General features: G+C 41.5%; 1 protein-coding gene across 1 annotated transcript in view; it reads left to right on the top strand.

The window, feature by feature from the left end:
• The window catches only part of SH3PXD2B (SH3 and PX domains 2B), a 238,066-nt gene that overhangs the window by 173,788 nt on the left and 38,230 nt on the right, over positions 1-26,048 (top strand). The window contains exon 5 of the mRNA XM_069764104.1: positions 1,364-1,455. Coding sequence (XP_069620205.1) covers positions 1,364-1,455 — 92 coding nt within the window. The remainder of the gene's footprint in view (positions 1-1,363; positions 1,456-26,048) is intronic.

Here is a 26,048-nt window from a genome sequence, read left to right as displayed (position 1 = left end):
GATAGACTTCAAGATTAATAACCATGAGTGGTATTAAAAAAGGAGAATTTATTGAAAGTGATTGCAATCACCATTGGGATGGCTGGATCACATATATTAAAAAATGGTTGTAAAAACCATTACACAACATGTTTCAGCTCCATAAGGTGTCACCTGAACGTTGTCTAATGCTTTTTGCAACCAAGTAGAATTTATTGATCATGATTGCAATCGCCATTGGGACTGCTGGATCACATATATTAAAAATTGGTTGTAAAAATTGTAACACAACGCGTTTCAGCTCCATAGGCCTTCATCAGGTGTAACCTGAACGTCGTGTTTTTACAACCAAGTAGAATGTATTCTATTTTATTCAAACCACTTTTAAAACAACCATTAAACTTCTATGGATTGAAGTCTAACCATGCTTCTCGAATGGAAGTGCCCTCCAGATTTTCTATTTTTCCGAGATGTATTACAAAGTTTCTAATTTCCATGTGTACTATTGATTTATGAAATAAAAATTAAAATGACAGTTACTCTTTAAGACTATCTAGTCTAAGTTTGTTCCAACTATTAGTTTGCTGACTTTTTACCAGAAATTTATACCAAAATGTTGATATTTTGATGCTTGGTGGCGCACATGAGGCTACTTCCCCTTTCCAGTAAACAAATCCCTTTTGTTAGGCAAGGTACAAAACATGTCTAAAATACATGTAATAAATGTTGGGAAACTCATTTTTTGGGAGGCGGAATACTGGCCCATTTAGCTTGATAAATATTGCCCATTTGCCCTATGTGTCAACCTCATCCAGATGGGACAGTACATTAAACACACTCTCCTCCACGATTAAATCAGGAAAGGTATTTTGTGCTAATCAAAAACAGTCGTAGATAGATGAGGCAGCGCAACGAAGATTGAGGCAGCGGAAACCTCCAAATCCACAATGCAAACATAAAAAATATACTTAAGGTTACCAGGGGACTTCACATAGTTGGTCGCTGGAGAGCTGTCTGTGTGACGGCTCTCCAGCGACCACACAGCGACGCTGCAGCAATCGGCATCGTTGTCTAGATCACTGCAGCGTCGCTAAATGTGACGGTACCTTTAGTCTCATTCCCATGCTGCATATTTTTGTAAGCCATACTGATAACTTCCCACCTCTTCTGTGTTTTGGAGCTTCTTCTGGATTTGACTTACAAATACTGATGAACTACCAATCTAAATGATGGAGGTGTAACTCTGAGAACATGCAGCATTTTAGAGAACTAGTGAGCCGCTATCCCCCTTATTAATTAATCGTAGTCTTTCTGGTTGATAAACTTAGCGCCATGATGAAAAGAGCTGTATATTATGGTAATTCCTGTGATCTCTCCTCTCCAGGCCCTCATTAGAATGCCTCCTTACATCTCCCAGTGTGATGAAGTCCTGAATTTCTTTGAAGCCCGACTGGAGGACTATAATCCACCAAAAGAGTAAGTAATATCGTGAAATTGCATGTATTAGAATGCAAATTATTCTTTTACTGGAGAAGAGTCTCATTAGGAAAAAGCATTAATTTCTGTATATTCACTGACTGTTTCTACATTGCCATTACATGGGTTTGTATCTAATACATTTTATTTTTTTTGCAAAAATTACAAGCAGGAATGCCTATAGCACTTTTTTTTTTATAAAGCTACAAATATAATTACTAGATATATAAGTGTAGTGACCTCTTTCTTGGCTGTTTGACTTCCTTGTAGCCCCCTAGATGTGGTCAGTCCTCAGCCTGCAGAACAGTCAGGCCAGGGGGATCTGTTCTACTCTGGTTAACCCATTTCTATTAGACATTTATATACAGGGTGGGCCATTTATATAGATACACCTAAATAAAATGGGAATGGTCGGTGATATCAACTTCCTGTTTGTGGCACATTAGTATACGGGAGGGGGAAAACTTTTCAAGGGGCTGGTGACCATGGTGGCCATTTTGAAGTCGGACATTTTGGATCCAACTTTATAAATGGCTCACCCAGGAGTATCAATATAAATGGCCCAGCCTGTAGATGGCTGAGCTTAAAGAACTTCTTTACTGTGAAAGCTATAACTGCTGGTAAATAAAGACACTTGTAAAAAAAATCCATATTTTCATGTAAAAACTCGAAAGTTTTGCGAATCCTTCCAAATTTTCCATATTTCTGCCTAAATTTGAGCTAAAACTATGGTATGTCAGATTTTCACACAAGTCCTAAAAGTAAAGAGAAACCCGTAAGAGAAATGATTCAAAAAAATGAAACGTTAGTTTTTATAAATGAGGAAAATGATTCAATATCACAAACCTATGAGTGGCAAAAGTCTGCAAACCTTTAGGATTAGTAATTTGAAATTGTGTTTTTAATCAATGGGATGACAATCCATTTTGAGATTCACACTGGCCCATAGATAATAACAGCTTATTTACATATATTTATTTATTTAAAAAAGAACCTATTTGGTGTCTATGAACTCGTAATGACCTGGAGAATTATAATGACTGGTCAGTTTTAGCATTTAGTGAACCTAGCAAAAAAAGCCAAACAAAAAACAAGTGTGGGATTGCACTTTTTTTGCAATTTCATCGCACTTGGAATTTTTTTCCCGTTTTCTAGTACACGACATGGTAAAGCCAATGGTATCGTGCAAAAGTACAACTCTTCCCTCAAAAAATAAGCCCTCACATGGCCATATTGACGGAAAAATAAAAAACGTATGGCTCTGGGAAGGAGGGGAGCGAAAAACGAAAATGAAAAAACGAAACAAGCTCCGGGGGTTAAGGGGTTAAGGCTTCCTTCAGATGTCAGTAATTTTTCACATACACCAAAAAATGGTCCTAGTGTCGTTAGTGTTTTACAAGTGATATATAGAGGGGTGAGAATACAATGGGATCACACGATTTTCTCTATCTTTGTATAACCTTGATTACTGTCTTGCTGAATAATACCTGGCACAGGCAGTTGAAATACATTTCTTTTTCCTGTGTTTTATTTCCTATTTTCCTTACATTTGCACGGGTATAGTAATCTTGTCTTTCTTAGAGTTTTTTAGGCTTGCTCTATGACCAGTGCAGAAGTCTTTCAGCCTGGGAGAGGAGCGGAGCTGTCACCATTAGTGTTATCTATATGTAGATATGTTACTGTAATACATGTGTGATGATGAGATGATGACTGCTCATACATGTCAACCACAATTTGAGTAATCCTCTATTCTATGAATAATCCTAGAATTAGAACAGTCCTTTCTTATGTCCAAATCCTTGATGTGAAAAAAGGCTTCATCCTTTTCCCCCAATTTGGCGTACACATACAGCAGACCTGTAATTATAATATTCTGCCCCTAGTCAGGAAAGGATATAAATGTGACTGAGCCATTTTGAGACTTGCGGCTTTTCTGTTCCCCGACTCCACCACAATGATTTCTATTTGTGTCTGCACAAGAGACTTGTTATGTCTAGGTCAAGACAATGTAGTAAGACACCACTTGCTCCACTGTTGGTAAATGCTACAGTCAGAATTGGAGATGTGTCTTCTCATAAGATAGTACAGGATACTGTCCCATACTAAATTGTGAAGAAAAAAGTGATGCCGGAGTAGAGAAAGTTCTTGAGTGAGAGCGCTACACATTTCGTCAGAGAATAGTCCGCATGATCCAACACCAAGTACTGTATTTTTTGGCCTATAAGATGCATCCTTTAACAAGAAAAACGTGTGTGTCTCTCATACTCCGGAGGCAGCTTCCTGTGACGTAGAAGAACGCTGACGCTGTATCCTCCCTGATCTCAGAAAGCTTCCCCTCTCTTGTCCTGGTCCACACCGACTTATGTTATCAGTGCAGATCAGAAGAAGAAGCTTACCGGCCAGAATGGAGGCTGCAAGAGCTGAGTAATCCCAGGTCCTTCCAAGTCAGATGGCTGGACCTAAAGGTGATTGAGGTAATCAAGTGGAAGGTCCTGCAACTGCACAACTCCTGCAGCTTCCATGGCGGCCCCGATCAGGAACTGCAAGATGTAGTGATGTATAGTGTGTGTAAGTAAAAGTGCCTATGGCAGAGCTGTGTGTTTGCCTATATGTGCATGTAGCAGACCTGTGTATGTCAATGTGCATGTAGTACAGCTGTGTATGTCTATGTGCATGTAGTGGAGCCATGTATGTCTATGTGCATGTAGCAGGGCTGTGTACATCTATGTGCATGTAGCAGAGCTGTGTATGTCTATGTGCATGTAGTAGAGCCGTGTATGTCTTTGTGCATGTAGTAGAGCTGTGTATGTCTATGTGCATGTAGGAGAGCTGTGTATGTCTATATGCATGTAGTAGAGCTGTGTATGTCTATGTGCATGTAGTAGAGCTATGTATGTCTATGTGAATGTAGTAGAGCTGTGTATGTCTATGTGCTTGTAGTATGCATGTAGGAGAGCCACATATGTATATGGGCATGTAGCAGAGCTATGTATGTCTTATTTGCATGTAGTATGCATGTAGCAAAGTCATGTATGTCTGTGGGCATGTAGCAGAGCCACATACGGTATGTCTATGGGCATGTAGCGGAGCTGTGTGTGTCTGTGTATGTAGCGTGCATGTAGCAGAGCAAGGCATGTCAATGGGCATGTAGCAGAGCTATGTATATCTATATGCATGTAGTATGCATATAGGAGAGCAATGTATGTCTATGGGGCATGTAGCAGAGCTGTGTGTGTGTATAATACACACTACAGAGAGACACTAACAATAGATGTATTACCTCCCTGTTCTACCCTAGTACATTAAAATTAGTGATAACGCCCCCTCCACTTTACACCACTAGGGAAGTTTTAATTAATAGTAAAATAGTTTTTCCTATTTTCTGCTGTCTAAACCTGGGGTGCATCTTATGGCAAGGTGCGTCTTATAGTCCGAAAGCTACAATATGTGACGTCACTAATGACATGCCATGCATTCAATCCACTAGAAGAGCTCACTGAACAAAGATGTATGTATTTCATAAGTCAAACATTTCCTCTACATTTATTTAGTTTTGGAAAACCCCTTAAACACTGGAGTATAGTAGATAGGCTGCAGTAGGTGAGACTGGTCTGCCTGATTAAACAGGAAACTTTATGGCTTCTTGAAATGTTTGTAAAGAAGGACTGCAGTAATGACACACTGATGTTGGATGAGAATCAAGCTCCTTGCACAACTCCTGATGGTTACAGGGTCTTGTGATGGAGGCCAGACTAAGATAGGGCAGATACATTCTGTACAGACAGGGTGACCATGCTGTCTGCCTGCCAGTTGTGGTTGTGCATCCTCATAGCTTGGGTCTAATTGCTCGGGAAGGGGTTTGTCACTGTCAACATTTGGGTAAGGAAGTCAATTACTAGGGAGGTAAAGAGAAGGATTATTCCTGTAGTGCAATTCTTAATGGGAATGCATAATTCAGTTTGTTTTATTCGATGTAAGTTAGACAATAATTTTATCTTTTCTCATTGTTGCAGCGACATCTATTTATAAAACCTTCCTTAAGGACAGCCCTTTTGGAGACGTAGGACTTTGTACCCCAGTCTCCATGAGGTGCGTGCACGAATAAGATGTGCCAAATTGGTTAAGAGTCGGGCACTGGAGTAGCATTTCTGGCCTAAGAAACCCCATTTTTCATTAATTTTACGTAGCCATGTCCCGCCCTGCCCAGCTCTTCCCCAGCTCCGACAATTCTGGTAGGGCTGCCTTAAACTAGTGAGAAAGCACCAAAAGTCGCAAAATGTTCTTAATGTTGTAACCTTTCAGTATTTTACACCAGTTTTCTGGCGTAAACATTGTTAGGGCTTGTACAGGTGTTGGTGTGTTTTTGACATGCAGATTTGCCAGCAAAGCCCGAAGCAGTCCTGATGCCACTAGCGTGAAGTGTCATGCACCCGTTGGGTATTTTTGACTTGCAGATTTGGCGCAGAAAATAATCTGCAGCATGTCAGTTCTCTGTGCTTTTAGCAGCTGCGTTTTTCCTGCCAAGAGATGCAGAAATGGTGCCAACATTTCTGCGTCCATTTACTCAACGTGTGCTCACAGCCTTGTGAATTGGGGATATGGACTTTTTTCCTATTCTGTCCAGCATGATGTGAGCATATGGCAGCTGAGATGAATGAAAGTCAATAGACAGAAAAATGTCAGTTTCCTGGAATGATGGAGTATTTTTACAAATGTCCCCATCTCCCCAGAGAACAAGGAGTAATGAGGGAGATGCATTTTTGGCCTGTCTCTGTTATGAGGGTGTAGTGTTACCTCCAGCCTTCAGCAAGTCAATAAAACTGTCATTAGAGGGACGTGATCCTCAGAAAACGACATTTTGTTTACATCACGTCTTTGTGTTACAGGTTTGTTTTGCTATTTTTTTTTATCTTATATCGCAAACTTTATTATAAATCAAAAATAATAATCTTGTAATTTTCATAGCGCCCACTAGAGCTTTTTGAGATTAATGCTTCCTTTCAGGAAGTTTTCAACAGGGCTACTTGTCATCAGAAGCAGGATTACAATGGCAGGTAACACCTGTACACTCAGCTGATGACACAGGATCCACCAATCACAATAGGTGATGTCACAGCTGACCTACCCCCCTCCCTCATTACGCCCTGATGTAGGCTGATGTCTAATATGTGGTTCTTAATGAGGGGCATGCAGGAATAAGATGTGGCGGATTCATCAATAAGCCCACTCCACTTAATGAAATTGCTGCCTCTTATTAGTGGCATGCGCCTCTGTGAGTCTTGCCAGACATGCTACTAGTAATATTTCTGGCGAAGGAAATGCCGTCACAATTGCTGAATTTAAAGGGCTGCTGTAGCCGTGCCCTGTCCTGACCAATTTGACAGAGCTGCTTCAACCCGGCGCCATAAGTTACAGAATGTTTGCACATTTCCACATTGCACCAAAATGTCGCGACTTTTCAAAGCATTTTATGCTATGATGAATTAGCCCATTCGAGTCTAAAAAAGCCCCAGTGGCCAGTAAGAAATTTGCAAGATTTTTATATATGTATTTCTTTTTTGCTTGCTTTTAACTCTTAGAACCAGAAATGATGATGATAGGATTCTTCCTCACCTCCTGACTCTACATATATACATTGCATTTGTTCTAGTAGCTAGTAGATTTTTTTTGTGGATGGAAATTTAGAATAAAAATGTTTCCAAAAAGTTTTTTTTTTACCATACATTTAGATTAATCCACAAGTTATAACTTTATTTTTTTTTAGTTTATTCTATCTTTTATTTATCTTTTTTTCTATCTTCAGTCTATCTCTCCAGATTTTCCAAATACGATCTGAAGAGATAAATTTCTATGTAGATAACTTCCAATGGGTAACTTCGAGAATTCAGCCTTTTCCGATATAGAGGTCACAGCACTCTGCAAGGCATCATCCATGTTTTTCATGGATAGAGCATGTACCCATTATTGTCATTGGGGCTGTTCACATGTCTGTGTTTTAATGCAGACCTTGCACAAGTCACGGAAACATTTCCGTTTTTTACCAGCAGCACAGATGAAAAAAATATAGTTCTTACCGATAACGGTATTTCTCTGAGCCCATGACGGCACCACGGAGAGAGGGGATCCGCCCACCAAGGACAGGAAACCTACGGATAAAAAGGCGGTAACACTCTCCTGCATCAGTTGTTTTACATAGAGAACGATGGGAGACTACTAAACATTTGTTAAATCTTAACTGTTTATCATAACTAGATACCGCGTGACTTTTAACACTATGAGTAGACTATGGCACTATTTTGATGTGAGCACCCACAAGTGAAGGGAGGGAATGTACGGGTGCCGTCATGGGCTCAGAGAAATACCGTTATCGGTAAGAACTATATTTTTCTCTGATCGCCCATGACGGCACCACGGAGAGAATTGCATAGATAGTACATTCAGGGAGGGACCACCGCCTCCAGAACCCTTTTACCGAAAGTAAGGTCTGAAGAGGAGATTAGGTCCAATCTATAGTGCCTATAGAATGTGGATGGTGAGGACCAGGTAGCAGCTTTACATATCTGGTCTATGGAAGCTCCGGTCTTCTCCGCCCAGGAAGTCGCTACTGCCCTTGTCGAGTGAGCCTTAACCTCCCCGGGCACGGACATTCCACTTGCTGAATATGAGAGACTGATGGCGTCTGTGATCCATCTTGCTATGGTGGCTTTAGATGCTTTTTTCCCCTTCCGGGGACCCTGGAAACACACAAACAGAGAGGAATCTTGCCTACTCTCTCTAGTGACTTCTAGGTAGTGTAAAAGACATCTTCTTACATCTAGTGTATGTAGTGTTTGTTCCTCCTTATTTTTAGGATTAGGACAGAAGGAGGGAAGAGATATCTCTTGAGACCTGTGAAATTTTGAAGCCACTTTCGGGAGATATGCTGGGTCTGTTTTTAAAATGACCCTATCCTCTAGGAATTGTGTGTAGGGAGGGTTAGCTGAGAGAGCCTGTAAATCGCTAACCCTACGGGCGGAAGTAAGGACGACTAATAGAGCTGTTTTGAGGGATAGATTTTTTATTGTAGATTCGTGTAATGGCTCGAATGGAGAATTAGTCAGGGCTTTAAGGACCAAGTTTAAGTCCCATTGAGGAACAACTTTTACCGGAAGAGGCCTTGATCTTCCTGCCGCCCTGATGAATCTAGCGACCCACCTATTTGAGGCTAAATCAAAATTAAATAGGGCTCCCAAAGCTGCCACGTGCACTTTTAGGGTGTTAGTGGCTAAACCCATCTCCAACCCGTTTTGTAGGAACTCTAATATGGAATTAAGGAGAATTTCTTTCCCTATTTTTGCACCTGATGATGACAGAAACTTTTTCCATATCTTGCCATATTGTCTTGTTGTAACAGGCTTCCTACTTTGTAACAGAGTTGAGATCAAGCCCGGAGAGAACCCCCTGCTTTCTAGTAATTTCCTTTCAAGAGCCAAGCTGTCAAGTGCAAGTTCTTGACCTGCGGATGACAGACTGGGCCCTGTGACAACAGATCTTGGAGGTCTGGTAATACCCAAGGGTCTGATATTGATAACTTCCTCATCCATGAGAACCAAGGCCTCTTCGGCCGGAACGGGGCAATTAAGATGACCAGAGCCCCGTCCTCCCGAATCTACCTCAGCACTGCTGGAATCAGAATAAGAGGAGGGAAGGCATAGACCAGATGGTGACCCCAAGATATCAGGAAGGCGTCCACAGCTACTGGGTTCCCCAGGGGAGATAGGGAGCAAAAGGAGGTTACTTTTTTGTTTAGATGACTCGCAAAGAGATCTATTTTGGGAACGCCCCATCTTTCTGTGATCTGGGTGAATATCGCCTGATTTAGTTCCCATTCCCCCTGTTTTAGACTGGACCGGCTGAGGAAGTCTGCTTTGTAGTTGTCTACTCCCCTTATGTGTAAGCTTGTTAGGGATAAGAGGTTGCTCTCGGCCATTTGCAGGATTGAATTGGTCACCTCCATTAGATTTTTGGAACGGGTGCCCCCCTGGTGATTTAGGTAAGATACTACCACCCGATTGTCCGACATTACTCTTACATGGTGAGAGTGAAGGACCCCCAAGAATTCCTGAAGGGCAAATTTTACTGCAAGGAGCTCCTTCATGTTGGAGGATTTGTTGACTGTGGATGGAGACCAAGTGCCCTGGGTTACTAGGTCGCCCAGATGAGCCCCCCACCCTGAAGGGCTTGCATCCGTAGTCAGGACTTTCGAGATCTGAATTACCCACGGGACTCCCTGGGAAAGATTTCCACCATGTCAGAGAGTGATTGGTTCGAGGAGATAGAGTTAACTGCCCTCCTAAATTCCCTCCTAGATGGATTTGCTCTGACAATATCTGCCATTGAAGTTCTCTTGAATGTAATTGGGCCCACTGGACTGCAGGGATGCAAGAGGTCATAGAGCCTAAGAGGGACATGGCCTGACGGAGTGTTATGGAGGGGAGAGATTGGGTTCTCGATACTAAACTTTTTAGTTTTTGTATCTTGTTCTCCGGGAGTCGACATTCCATCTTTTTGGAGTCTAGAGTGAGACCCAGGTACTCCTGGACCTGAGAAGGCATTAGTCTGGACTTTCCCATGTTTATTAGCCAGCCCAATTCCTTCAAAGAATGCATCACTATTGCCAGTTGATCCTCGCAATGTTGCGGGGAGGAGCCTATCACCAAGAAATCGTCCAGATATGGAACGATTAAGGTATTTTCTTCCCTGAGGTGAGCCATTACCTCCGCTATCAGCTTTGTGAAAACCCTCGGGGCTATGGCAAGACCAAATGGTAGAGCTGGAAACTGGAAGTGTTTTAGGACTCCCCTGATGTGAACTGCCATCCTGAGGAATCTCTGGTGATCCTTGTGTATTGGGACGTGATAATATGCGTCCTTTAAGTCCAGGACCACCATGAAGCATTGGGGAAACAACATCTTGATAGATGACTTTATCGTTTCCATCTTGAATGCTTGAACCTCCAAGAAATCGTTTAATTCCTTTAGATTTATAATAGTCCTGAAGGAACCGTCTGGTTTCTTCCTCAGGAATAGAGGGGAATAGTACCCTTGCCCTCTTTCTTGTGGGGGAACCTCCAGGAGTACACCCTTTTTTACTAACTCGATGACCTCGTTTTCCAGTGCCAGCTGTTCTTCTGCCGAAGATCTTATGGATGTCATCATAAAAGAGGGACGGGGGCATCTTTTGAATGTCAGCCTCAGGCCTGATTCTATAATGTTCAGAATCCATTGACTGGAGGTAATCTTTTTCCAGGCTGGAAGAAAGAGAGAGAACCTCCCTCCCACCTGGGGCGAACCTTCATTGAGAAGGTTTCTTGTTATCACTGGGGTTTTTGTTAAAGATGAACCCCTTGTTTTTGTTCCTCTTATCCTTCCACTTTCCCTGGCCTCTCCCAGGGTTCTTGCGGAAAAACCTCTTGTTCCGAAAGGGCTTCCGGTAAGAGGGGAGACCAAGGGAGGGAAAGGACTTTTTCTTGTCTCTGGCTTTTTCCAAGATGTCATCTAATGTGGAACCGAACAAAAACTCCCCTTCTCAGGGGATAGTACATAGTTTTGTTTTTGTTTGCAGATCGCCAGGCCAATTTTTAAGCCAGAGGGCACGCCTGGCCGCATTAGCGAACACTGCTGACCTGGCAGCTAACCTGATAGTCTGCCGAGGCGTCAGCCAGAAAAGCCGCCGCTCCCCTTATTACAGGTAATGTTTTCAGCATCGAGTCTCGGGAGGTTTTCCCTTTTAATTGACCCTCTAGTTGATTTAACCATATCATTAGGGAGCGGGATGTGCAAGCTGCTGCCACTGCTGGTTTCAGGCCTCCTCCCGCTGACTCCCAAGAGCCCTTGAGGAAGGCGTCCGCCTTCTTGTCCATAGGGTCTTTTAGGACCCCCATGTCCTCAAACGGGAGAGCGAATTTCTTTGATGCTTTAGCCATTGCTACATCTAATTTGGGGGCTTTTTCCCAAAAGGAACAGGATTCATCCTCGAAGGGGTATTTCCTTTTTGGGGTTAGAAGAGTCTTTTTCATGGGTTTTTTCCATTCCTTTTTAATTAACGCTGCAATTGCTTCGTTAAGCGGAAAAGCTCTTCTCTTTTTTTGTTCTAAGCCCCCAAACATGATGTCTTGTGCTGACTTTTTGGGGTGGGAGTCTACTAGTCCCATAGTACTCCTCACTGCCTTTATGAGGCCATCGGTGTCCTCTAGCGGGAAACAATTGTGACCTCCTGAGGAAGAAGTGGATGATGAGGATGAGGAGGAGGATGCTGAACTGGCACTATCGCTGTCAGATTTAGAGACTGGGGACGGGGACCTGTACCTGGTCCTTCTCCGTTTTTTTCCCCTTTTAAGGGATCTAAAGGTGTCTTCCACCTGTTCTTTAATCAGGTTTTTAAGATCTGTTGCAAACCCGGGCAGGCTTTCAGATACTGTTTGCTGTATGCAGGAATTGCATAGCTGCTTCTCCCATGGGGGTGGAAGATCCTCTTTACAGATGGCACAGGCTTTGTGCTTTGTTTTACCTACGCTTTTCCTCCCCTAAAAGAGACAAATAATAATCTTACTGTCTCTAACTTTCACGAAGATCAACTTACCACCTCCAGGACCCATAAATACCGGTTGGGGATTCTCTGCCTCTGGCTTTTTCCCCGACGCCGTGCTGGACTCCTTGCTGTGTTGAGACCTTTGGCGTTCTTTGCCGGTGTCCTGGTAACTTTTCTGCTGTCGCCTTTTTTGCTGCTGCTGAGGCGATGCTGTAGGTGGAGGTGATCCAGGCAGGGGAGATGCCGGGTCGCTCATACTGCTGCTGGTCGGCTGCCAATAACGCTGGCTGCGCTTGATGCTGCGACGATTAGTAGCTCCTAAGGCTCTTGCTGATATACTGCAGAGCCGCTGAGAGGAAGTAAATCCCCCATTTTAAAGCTCCCGCCGCTTTTTTTTTTTTCCTTCCGGCGCCTGCGCAGTAGCGCTTAGCCGACGGCGAGGAGCGCCGAACGCCGGCGCCTGCGCAGACGCTTCTGCGGCGCCTTTGGAACGCCCAAGCGACCTATCGGCGTCGCCTGCGCAGTAGCGCTCAGCCGACGGCGAGGAGCGCCGAACGCCGGCGCCTGCACAGACGCTTCTGCGGCGCCTTTGGAACGCCCAAGCGACCTATCGGCGTCGCCTGCGCAGTAGCGCTCAGCCGACGGCGAGGAGCGCCGAACGCCGACGCCTGCGCAGTCGGGTTCCAGCGGCGCCTGCGCAGATCCAGGCCCAGCGTCTCGCGAGACCAGCGCAACTCCGGGCATGCGCCGTACTCACAATATGGCCGCCCGGAGTGCAGATATGGCGCTGCTGACCGGCACCCCCGGTCCTATGCAGACCCTACCGCGTGGCTCTGCATACCCGATGGCGTGCAGTGTGCAGGCTGACGCGTGCTAGGGGAGGGCCACGCCGCACCTCCCGCAACCACAGAGGGACCCCCCTGGATGTTGCCGCTGCTGCATCTTACCTGGGGAGGTGACCGCGAACTCCTTGTCACCTCCCCCGCACACCCTGTCGGCCCACTGGCTCCCAGCGGTGGCGCTTCGGGTCACCACCCTAGCCGAGGCAGAGGGACTCCAGCTGCCTGAATCGGACTGGTTGGCCCCGGAATTCCAACGACGACTGGTAAGTCCATAGGTCTCCCATCAAGGACAGGAAACCAACTGATGCAGGAGAGTGGTACCGCCTTTTTATCCGTAGGTTTCCTGTCCTTGGTGGGCGGATCCCCTCTCTCCGTGGTGCCGTCATGGGCGATCAGAGAAAAGTGCTAATACAAGTCTATGGGTCAGTGAAAAGCACATACAGAACACGAATGCCATCAGTATACAGTCCGTGTGATCTCTGTATTTAACTTTGCAAAGTATATGAGAAGCCTTGTAACTTATTTATTTCTCCTTACAAGAAAATCACTGAAACTGAAATGCTGATGACGCTCTGATCAAACACTGATCAACCACTAATGACCCACTGACCAAACAACAATGACACACTCACCAAACAACGATGACACACCGACCAAATGCTGATGACACACTGACCAACCACTAAAGACACACTGACCAAACACTGATGACACACTGACCAAACGCTGATGACACACTGACCAAATGCTGATGACACACTGACCAAACGCTGATGACACACTGACCAAACGCTGATGACACACTGACCAAACGCTGATGACACACTGACCAAACGCTGATGACACACTGACCAACCACTGATGACACACTGACCAACCACTGATGACACACTGACCAACCACTGATGACACACTGACCAACCACTGATGACACACTGACCAACCACTGATGACACACTGACCAACCACTGATGACACACTGACCAAACAATGATGACACTCTGACCAAACAATGATGACACTCTGACCAAACAACGATGACACACTGACCAAACAACGATGACACACTGATGACACACTGACCAAACACTGATGACACACTGACCAAACAACGATGACACACTGACCAAACAACGATGACACACTGACCAAACAACGATGACACACTGACCAAACAACGATGACACACTGACCAAACAACGATGACACACTGACCAAACAATGATGACACACTGACCAAACAACGATGACACACTGATGACACTCGGATTTTTTTTTTTTTTTCTTGCATACTTGAAAAACACTACTTTGACATTACCTAAGAGTTCTTTCTCTGGAATTGTTTCATCCAACACTTTGGTGACACAATATCACTTACGCCCTGTTATAAATTAGTTGAAAAAATTATCTTTATATAAATTTACGAGCAACAGAAATTTGCTCTACACATTTTTTTTTTACTATCTATAAAGGTGTCCTAATGACAACCTAGGTGTTTGTCTACTCCATCCACCTGTATTTTTGACCCTTTGTAGAGGCACCGTTTTGAACTCTCATTTGCTATTAGGGTTTAATTATTTATGTTTCATCTCTTAGGCCACATTCACTCGTTCAGTATTTGGTCAGTATTTTACATTATTACTTGTAAGCCAAAACGAGGCGTGAAAAATGCAGAAGTGGTGACGTCTTTCTAATATGCCTTTCCTCTGATTGTTCCACTCCTGATTTTGGCTTACATATACTGATGTAAAATACTGACCAAATACTGAACATGTGAGCTTGGCCTTAGCAGGGAATCACTGAAACATATGTCCTTCTCTGCATTTTTTCTCAGTTTTTGAAGTTTAGCAGAATTGCCTATTCTACTGCTATTTATCCTATCTAACCCTTAAAATTGTGAATAGTTAAGCAATTTGAAGATGAAATTATCTCTAAAAGGCCTAAAGTTAAGATGACACGTTTCCATTGCATTTTAGGCAAAAAAATATACAATGTAATTTTTTTTATTAAAAAAATTACAAACAGGGAAATGGGCCGATGCAAAAGTTTTGTCACCCTTGGAGATTTGTGTGCTCCGATATCTTTGACCATGGTTTCAGACCTTAAAAAGGTGGTCCACTAGAATGTATAATTCACCAATCGATTTAAACCTTTTAAATAAGTATTTTTGTAAATATCTTATGTTGCCATATGTAGCTGCTTGCTAAGTCTGCATCACATAACTCTGGTTGCAGCAGCTGCTGACACTTGCTGATGTCACGTCAACTTCCGGACTTCCTTGATTCACCCAGGCGTGACCCAATCACACGCACACCCTCTGATCGATTGGGCTGTGGGCGGTGTTTCACCGCATGTCATAGCCCAGTATCCAGGTCATGTCTGGGTGAATCAAGGTAGTTGAGTTCCAGGTGATGCGAACTGAGCGAGCAGTGATAGCACCGCTCACAGGCACATATGACAACATAAGGTATTTATAATAATATTTATTTAAAAAAATTAAATCGATGGGCACATTATACATTGTAGTGGACAACCTTTTTAATTAGCCTGTTAGGGTTATGGCTTGTTCACTATCATCATTAGGAAAGGCCAGTTGATTCAGATTTCCCAGTTTTATAAAAAGCCAAGCTCCTCTAACCTTGTGCCAAAAAACAGCAGTCATGGGCTCTTCTAAGTAGCTGCCTAGCACTCTGATAATGAAACTGTCGGAGGCCCACGAAGAAGTAGAAGGATAAAAGAAGATAGCAAGACGTTTTCAAGTTGCCCTTTCCTCAATTTGAAATGTAATTAACAAATGGCAGTTAATAGGAACAGTGGAGGTCAAGATGAGGTCTGGAATACCAAGCATAATTTCAGTGACAGCTTCTCATAGGATTGATAGAGAGGAAAATCAGTACTTGATTGCAAAAGACCATCAGAAAGATTTAGCGGACTCTGGAGTTGTGGTACATTGTTCTACTGTCACAGACACATGCAAATATGGCCTTCATGGAAGAGACATCAGAAGAAAACCTTCTGTGTCCTCACCATCAAATTCAGCCTCTCAAGTATGCAAAACAACATCTAAACAAGCCTGATGCATTTTGGAAATAAGTCCTGTGAACTGATGAGGTTAAAATAGAACTCTTTGGCCACAATGATCAAAGGTATTTGTGGAGAAAAAAGGGCACAGAATTGCAGGAAAAGAACATCTCGCCAACCATTTATAGGGGTGGATCAATCATGCGTCGGGGTTTGTTTTAAACCAGTGGCACGGGAAACATTTTAGGGTTAGAGGGAGGAATAGGCTCAGTGAAATTTCAACAAAGTCTTGATGCAAACATAACATGATCAGTAAAAATGCTGAAGTTGAAAAGAGGATGGCTTCTACAAAAGGATAATGATTCTAAACACACCTCAAAATCCACAATATACTACCTCAGAAGGCACAAGCTGAAGGTCTTACAATTACCCTCACAGTCCCTAGATCTGAACATGATTGAAAATTTGTTGCTAGACCTCAAAATAGCAGTGCATGCAAGATGACCCAAGTATCTCATAGAACTGGAAGAGTTTTCCAAGGAATAATGGATGAAAATCGATCAAATAAGAATTGGAAGACTCTTGTCTGGCTACAAAAATCATTTACAAGCTGTGAAACTGTCAAAAGGGGATGCTACTAGGTACAAATTATGCAGGGTGCTCAAACTTTTGCATCACCTCATTTTCCTTTTTGTGATTTTACAATATTTTCATGACTGTGAAAATTGTACATTCACACTGAAGGCATCAAAACTATGAATTAACACATGTGGAATTATATACTTAACAAAAAAGTATGAAACAACTGAAAATATGTCTTATATTCTAGGTTCTCCAAAGTAGCCACCTTTTGCTTTGATGAATGCTTTGAACACTCTTGGCATTCTCTTCATGAACTTCAAGAGGTAGTCACCGGGAACAGTCTTCCAACAATCTTGAAGGAGTTCCCAGAGATGCTTAGCACTTGTTGGCCCTTTTGCCTTCACTCTGCGGTCCAGGTCACCCCAAACCATCTCGATTGGGTTCAGGTCTGGTGACTCTGGAGGCCAGGTCATCTGGCATAGCACCCCATCACTCTCCTTCTTGGTCAAATAGCCCTTACATAACCTGGAGGTGTGTTTGGGGTCATTTTCCTGTTGAAAAATAAATGATGGTCCAACTAAATGCAAACTGGATGGAATAGCATGCTACTGCACGATGCTGTGGTAGCCATACTGGTTCAGTGTGCCTTCAATTTTGAATAAATCCCCAACAGTGTCACCAGCAAAGCACCCCCACACCATCACACCTCCTCCACCATGCTTCACGGTGGGAACCAGGCATGTAGAGTCCATCCGTTCACCTTTTCTGCATCGCACAAAGACACGGTGGTTGGAACCAAAGATCTCAAATTTGGATTCATCAGACCAAAGCACAGATTTCCACTGGTCTAATGTCCATTCCTTGTATTCTTTGGCCCAAACAAGTCTCTTCTGCTTGTTGCCTGTCCTTAGCAGTGGTTTCCTAGCATTAATTTAACCATGAAGGCCTGCTGCACAAAGTCTCCTCTTAACAGTTGTTGTAGAGATGTGTCTGCTGCTAGAACTCTGTGTGGCATTGACCTGGTCTGTAACCTGAACTGCTGTTAACCTGCGATTTCTGAAGCTGGTGACTCAGATAAACTTATCCTCAGAAGCAGAGGTGACACTTGGTCTTCCTTTCCTGGGGCAGTCCTCATGTGAGCCAGTGTCTTTGTAGCGCTTGATGGTTTTTGCCACTGCACTTGGGGACACTTTCAAAGTTTTCCCAATTTTTCAGACTGACTTTTTCATTACTTAAAGTAATGATGGCCACTCATTTTTCTTCACTTAGGCTGGTTTCACATTTGCGTTTTTTGCCGCTGCGTTTTGGCGCAAAAAAAGCATGCGTTTTTTTTCCTATACTTAACATTAAAAACGCATGCGTTTTTTTTGCATGCGTTTTGCCGCGTTTTACCGCCGCATGCGTCATTTCTATGCATGCGTTGTGTTGCAGAAATGCAACATGTAGTAATTTCTAGCGGCGTTTTTTTGCCGCAAAAAAACACATGCGTTTTTTTTTTGCGGCAAAAAAAAAAGTATTGCTGTCTATATAAACGCATGCGTTTTTAAGCACATGCGTTTGCATGCGTTTTTAAACGCATGCGTTTTAATAGAAAAACACAAGAATAAAACAAATCATAGCTTTCCATTGGAAGAATCCGACTTTACCGGCTTTTACTGAAATTATAGACCAAATTAACTTACACAAGACATACGAAGAAAACTTCGCAATAGTAAATAATTACTATACGAAACATGATAGGAAATGGAAGAAATGGGTTGAGGTAAACTCCAATATATCGCATTAAAGGAAAGATGATGGCTTCTACATACCTGTGAGGTTATTACGACTTATTATATGCTCTTTGCTATTATTATATGCTATTATATGTTATTATATGTTAATCTGTTAAAAATTGTTAATCATTATCAAATTTTGTTTAAAATGGACAGCGTGTCCACAATGTTGTTCTTACCTTTCCCCAAACCCACCCCCCCACCTCCTTCCCTCTCCTTCCCCTATTCCCTTGTGAGCTGACTCCACATGCTAATATTACATTTCAAAGATATAATAAAATTATTTGAATAAGTATGATCACAGGTTACCATTCCCCAAACCCATCTCCCCTACCTCCCTCCCTCTCCTTACCCTTATTCCCTTGCGAGCTGACTATATGATTATTTCCACATGCTAATATTAAATTTCAAAGTTATAATAAAAAATTATTTGAACAGAAAAACACAAGAATACACACTGATAAGCCAACCCCCAACCCTAACCCTAAGGGATCCTAACCCTAAGGGTTAGGGTTAGGATCCCTTAGGGTTAGGGTTAGGATCCCTTAGGGTTAGGATCCCTTAGGGTTAGAGATAGGGTTAGGGTTAGGATCCCTAGGGTTACTAGGGATCCTAACCCTAGCTATTTGTGTTTATAGTGGGTTTTCTTGTTGATTTTGATGATTGGCAGCTGTCCCACACTTTTCATCATGCGTTTCAAAAACGCAAACGCAGGAAAAAACGCATGTAAACGCGTCAAAACGCCGCGTTTGTATTAAAACATGCAAAAACGCATGCGTCTAAAAAACGCAGCATTTAAATGCGTTTTTTCACCAAATGCGTTTGCATTTAAAACGCTGCGTTTTTAAACGCAAATGTGAAACCAGCCTTAGCTGCTTTTTTCTTGCCATAATACAAATTCTGACAGTCTATTCAATAGTTTTTCAATAGTATGTCCAGAAATTACCATATGGCACTTCATTAGCATATGAAACAACAACGTGGACAATCAGTTGCATTAACCCCTGATTCCAAAGAAGAGAACCATCAAAATATCGCTAAAAAAATATTTATTATAATCAACAATATTTAAAAGAGGTTACAGAACATAAATTGCAAAAAGATACCCAAGGGGCCGAAAAGACAATCCTAGAATGGAATCTGCATTACCACAGTATTACGAACCAAGAGATCTGCTAGAATTTCAATAAACTGGTAAATTATAATGTATATCCAAATCATCCTGATGCATGTCATTGCGCATACATAACCATACAGTGCGCCCCTACTGGGAATACATAGTATGTTGTGCAGACATTCAAATTCAGGTATTGCAAAGACCAATAAATTGCAAAGTGCAAATTATCTTACCGCCGTAGTGAATGAGTAAATAAAGGCAGCAGATTCTTAATATCGGGTGATTTCGGCGTCTACCCCCCCCCCCCCCCCCCCCCATTTAACGCGATTTTTAGCTCTTCTTGAAAAAATGGGGTGACAGGTTCCCTTGAAGCTCATCAAGAGAATGCCAAGAGTGTACAAATCAGTCCTAAACGCGAAAGGCGGCTACTTTGAAGAATCTAGACTATAAGACATAATTTCAGTTGTTTAACACTTTTTTGTTAAGTATATAATTCCACATGTGTTAATTCATAGTTTTGATGCCTTCAGTGTGAATGTACAATTTTCATAGTCATGAAAATACAGAAAAATCTTTAAATGAGAAGGTGTGTCCAAACTTTTGGTCTGTACTGTGTGTATATATTTGCCTAAAATACAAAGGAAATGTGTCACCTTTAACTTTAGGTCTTTTAATTTGATCTTCAATTTGCTTAACTATTTACAATAGCTGTAATTTTAACCAGGTGTGCCAAACGTTTACATGCCATTGTATGGTCAAGCTCAAGTATATTCTTCAATTTGAAAATGGCAGAGAGCCAAAAGGATGAGCTGAAATGTCCTGAATGCCCTTTTTAACTTGCAGTTCATGTGGCTTATTATTCTGAGTGCACTTAAGGCTTCATTAGCTAATAGCATTATCTGACATGTTATATTTTCCATTCGTCCTCTGCGTTTACAGCTTAGGAGGTGACCTCTTGCCTGTTAAAGCTCCCAAGAGTAACTGAGATTTCTATCAGCTGAAGTTCATGCACTTTCATGTCAAGATCACTTTAATTTCACTTATGATATTAGCCGTGTTTGCATGTGAAGTGAATGACCTGTCAAAAAAATTTAATTGAGCTCAATATAATAAAGGAATACATATTAGTAATATATAAAAGGCTCTTGGGTTTACATTAAAAATAAGAAACCCATTTATCTTCAATAAAGAGGCATGATTTTTTTTTTTAAAGCTACAGATCCAGAGTGCGAGGATACATTTCCTCTGGCCGATGGTTGCAGACAGGTAAGGCGATCAGTGCTCATATATCAGTCCGCCCGCACAAAACAATTGTTCATATGATTGTTTTGTGTCCATAGAATATCATTGTTCTCCGCTACATATATCCTGTTTATGAGCAGTTAAGAACGATGATTTGTAAGCAAGCATCGAGTGATTGGCAACCTGTTTAGACGGGCTGATATTTGGGAACCAATTAGTGACCAGTATTAATGCACCCTAAAGCTACACTACTACACTATAATGGTGCAGAACTTTCTATTTATCCTAATATTCAGTTTTTTTGATTTCCCTCCTTCTTGGCAGTGAAGCTACATAGGGTTCACGAAAATAGATCCCATGGTTTGCGATGGGCCAGTTCATATTCATCTGGCACGTCAGTTGTTGCATTGGATCTTCAAAGAGCTGGATCAGAAAACACTACTTTGCTTTTTTTCCGGCTTACCATTTATTTATTTTTTGTCTCTGTTGTACAGTATTTATGGGTTAACAAATTTTAATGAATAGAACTGTAATTGATACTCACCTTCTATATACTGTAATATGCAAAAGTTTTATGCCGGTGTAGAAAATAATGTTGCAAAGTAAAAATTCTTTAAAAAAAAAATAGAAATGTTAATACTTTATTATTTTAAAGCTACTCTACAGCCTTTTTTATTTTGACGCTGGAGTGGTGTCACTAATGTAAGTTCCTTGACCCTAGTGTTATATTTACCAACCTCCATCTTCAACTGTTCCCAATGCCACCATAGTCAAATGTCAGCATCTTGTGACAGTGACATCAATTTCTTACTGACCAGAAATCAAAGTAACGGTCACAAGCTCTTGAAGTAAGTCTATGAAAACCTCTTTCTGGCTCTCATAGACTTTCATTGAGTAATGACTTCCGGATCACCCAGACCGAGCGTGCAAAACACAACACGCATAAGACTGACTAAATTGGCACCGATAACAGATGAAGACAGCAGTTGGTAAGGAAAATACTAGGGGCAGGGAATTTGAACGAATTTGGCAAGAAGATTCTTCTAAACTTGTTGGAGAACTGGCCATAGCTCTTCTGTGAATGTAGGCTTGCGCAAATCCTTCTGTTTCTTCATGTAATCCCAGAGAAACTCAATGATGTAGAGATCAGGGCACTGTGTGGGCCATATCATCACTTGAACTTCTTGTTCATTTTTATGCCGTAGATAGTCCTTAATGACATTGGCTGTATGTTTAGGGTCTTGTCCTGCTGCAGAATTCATTTTAGACGAATCTGAGGACTTCCTGATGGTATTGCATAATGCATAAATATCGGCATGTATTTCGAAAGAAGAAATGTGGATGTCAGATAAGAAGCAGTAATACCTCTCCAATTTCAGCAGCAGCAGACCACTATCATAGCTGATGGAACGGGATGTCAACTAATTTTACAATTGTTCAATCCACTGTGCTTCATTGTTACCTGCTGTTAGTCATTATTGTAATACTCTCTAAGCCTTCGGCAAACAATCTGCCTTCTGTTACAGCCAAATATTTCACATTTTGAATCAGTCCAGAGCACCCAATGCCATTTTTTCTATCCCAATGTCTAAGTTTTCGTGCATAGTTAAGTCATTTGTCCATTTTTCTATGTTGAAACTATGTCTTTTTGGCCCCATTTCTTGCACCAAGACCACTTCTGACTAGACTTGGGTGTACTTGGGGCTCACTGATTGCTAACAAGTCTGAGCTGATGACACTGCTGGACATTTTCTAATTTCAAAAGAAAGAAAGCATGGTGTGTCTTTCAACTGCAGCACTAAAATTTCTTGGCTAATCAGTATATGTACGATCCTCAATGTTACCTGTTTCTTCGTGTTTCTTTCAAAACCGTTTTAACAGAACATTTTGAAATTCTGCTCTGAGATCTTTGCCTGGCAGAGACCTTGTTGATGCAGTATAACTACCTTGTGGCTTGTTGCTAAGCTCCGTTTTGCCATGATGTATGTATGACCTTTGATATTAAATTGTCTTCTGCAATCTGTAACTTTGTTACAGAGTTTGGCTCCTCCACACCTTATTTTCAGCCTGCCACATAGCTGTTACTGATTCAGTTAATAGTTGTGTTTCATCCTACATATGAAAATAATGATTATTATCACCTGTTTGGTATAATTGGTTACTCATACACCTGACCATAATCCTACAAAATCCCTTACTGCAAGTGTATTCATTAGGATTGATGCTGTTTTGAAGGCAAAGTTTGGTCACACCAAATATTGATTTGATTTAGATTTTGTTTTTGTTCATTCTCTTTCCATTTTGTTAATTGGTAAGATAAACTATTGCCTCTTCTAGTTTTGAAAGCATAAGCATTCTTACTTTGCAGTATTTTCCTAAAACATTTGCACAGTACTATATATTTCCTTTTTCCATACATTTTACAATGAGAACTTAGTTGATTACCTGACCTACAGATGCAGTTTAAAGAATAAAAGGCACATATTTTTAGAAAAGTATTGATGTTCCATCCATTAGCGCACATCTGTGCATACTATTACTCAGAGCCATAAGCACATTCTTCAAACCCAGCGGAGATCAACAAGCTCATGTGATGCTGCTTCATATGAGAGTATTTGTGGAACACAATGTCTTGCAAAATCTGTTAGGAGTACCGTACTTAATGATCCGTGGAGCTGAGCCATTGCTGTCTTAGATGATTCCATTAGATGCCTTTTTTTCAGACACCTATATTTTGAAAGTGCAGACAAAGTGCATCCTTCTTTTACTAGAAATTGATTGAAGAATTGTTAAATAAATGTAGTTTGCAATGGATTCGACAAATATCTACAATGCTGTTGGTTAAATATTTAGTTCCTTTATTATCTTGGATCTTATGTATCAACATAAAAGGTAGAGTTAAAAGTAAGGCTCCATTATGTGTCCCAGTATTCTTTTTTTCCATCTGTGTTACCTTTTTCTCCAGTGTATGTCATTATGAAGCAGCCTGTTGGAGCATAAATCTTTCCTCTGCAGTGGAGATAAGACAAGTAAAGCCCAAACCTTATCATTCTCTGGGTTGAGAGGATCACTATATGATTTACTTTTTTCTGCTAGAATTAAGATTATTTTGTACACTTAGCATAAAAACAAAGTGAGCCAATTACCTTATGTTCCATTTGATAAATGGTAAGGTTTTAATACTGGAGGTTAGGACTGTTCCGAATAGGGTCACCTTGACGTCTTGTGATGACTTTTACATTTTTTTAATCAAAATTATGTTAACTATGCACCCTATATTATTTTCATGCACTATTACTATTTATTTATTTACTGCAGGGCATTAGCTCCCTTTATTTATATCTTAGGTTTGTATGTTTAGTGGCCAGTGTGAACATGCTCCTACATGCTGCATGCACACCAACTTATATTCTAGTTAATCTCTTTAGGTGTTTATTTTGTAAACTTGCAAGTGCTGTATACATGCATCCCTCTCTTTTTTTTCATTTATTGCAATATAAAGGTGGTGTAACTTCACATGTTACTGCATTGTGCTCTCCAGAACTTCTGCAATACGTCATTGAAAGTCTAACAACATATTCATCAACTGCAATTGGAAATGCTAATTTTAAAAAGACCTTGAGTTTGTCCTTCTGACAGCGTGTAATTTATCTGCTTTCTCTTGATGGAAGCGTACAGCCAATGAATGTAGAATTCTATGTAATGTACCGTAATTCCATATGTATATGGTGAACACTGAAATAGAAGCGCAAGTCTCCCTCTTATGTATCTCTTTTAAATGTGTCTTCCCTTATTAGTGTTTTTAGCATATTTTTTTACATTAGCTAGTAAAAGGACTTATACATGACCCAAGAGATGAGTCCAATAGTTGCATATGTATGCTCATTGAACAGATAGGACTGAGGACCATAGACTTTGCTTCATTTGGGATGTGTAAGGAGGCGAGGTGGACCGCCATTGGCTGTATGTGCACTATGTACAATTTTGCTGCTGCTGAGTCCTTCACCTAGATACAGTTAGGTCCATATATATTTGGACAGAGACAACATTTTTCTAATTTTGGTTATAGACATTACCACAATGAATTTTAAACAAAACAATTCAGATGCAGTTGAAGTTCAGACTTTCAGCTTTCATTTGAGGTTATCCACATTAAAATTGGATGAAGGCTTTAGGAGTTTCAGCTCCTTAACATGTGCCACCCTGTTTTTAAAGGGACCAAAAGTAATTGGAAAATTGACTCCAAGGCTATTTCATGGACAGGTGTGGGCATTCCCTTTGTTATGTCATTCTCAATTAAGCAGATAAAAGGCCTGGAGTTGATTTGAGGTGTTGTGATTGCATTTGGAAGGTTTTGCTGTGAAGTAAACATGCGGTCAAAGGAGCTCTCCATGCAGGTGAAACAAGCCATCCTTAAGCTGCAAAAACCCATCCGAGAAATTGTTACAATATTAGGAGTGGCAAAATCTACAGTTTGGTACATCCTGAGAAAGAAAGAAAGCACTGGTGAATTCATCAATGCAAAAAGACCTGGGCGCCCACGGAAGACAACAGTGGTGGATGATCGCAGAATAATCTCCATGGTGAAGAGAAACCCCTTCACAACAGCCAACCAAGTGACCAACACTCTCCAGGAGGTCGGCGTATCAATATCCAAATCTATCATAAAGAGAAGACTGCATGAAAGTAAATACAGAGGGTTCACTGCATGGTGCAAGCCACTCATAAGCATCAAGAATAAAAAGGCTAGACTGGACTTTGCTAAAAAAAAATCTAAAAACGCCAGCACAGTTCTGGAAGAACATTCTTTGGACAGATGAAACCAAGATAAACCTCTACCAGAATGATGGAAAGAGAAAAGTATGGCGAAGGCGTGGTACAGCTCATGATCCAAAGCATCCAACATCATCTGTAAAACACGACAGAGGCAGTGTGATGGCTTGGGCATGCATGGCTGCCAATGGCACAGGGTCACTAGTATTTATTGATGATGTGACACAGGACAGAAGCAGCCGAATGAATTCTGAGGTATTCAGAGACATAATGTGTGCTCAGATCCAGCCAAATGCAGCCAAACTGATTGGTCGTTGTTTCATACTATAGATGGACAATGACCCAAAACATAAAGCCAAAGCAACCCAGGAGTTTATTAAAGCAAAGAAGTGAAATATTCTTGAATGGCCAAGTCGGTCACCTGATCTCAACCCAATTGAGCATGCATTTCCCTTGTTAAAGACTAAACTTCAGACAGAAAGGCCCAAAAACAAACAGCAACTGAAAACCACTGCAGTGAAGGCCAGGCAGAGCATCAAAAAGGAGGAAACACAGCGTCTGGTGATGTCCATGAGTTCAAGACTTCAGGCAGTCATTGCCAACAAAGGGTTTTCAATCAAGTGCTAAAAATTAACATTTTATTTAAAATTATTGTATCTGTCCAATTACTTT

Source organism: Ranitomeya imitator, chromosome 4 (genome assembly GCF_032444005.1).
Source record: "Ranitomeya imitator isolate aRanImi1 chromosome 4, aRanImi1.pri, whole genome shotgun sequence".
Taxonomy (NCBI): Eukaryota; Metazoa; Chordata; class Amphibia; order Anura; family Dendrobatidae; genus Ranitomeya; species Ranitomeya imitator.
This window is presented reverse-complemented; position numbering and strand designations above follow the sequence as displayed.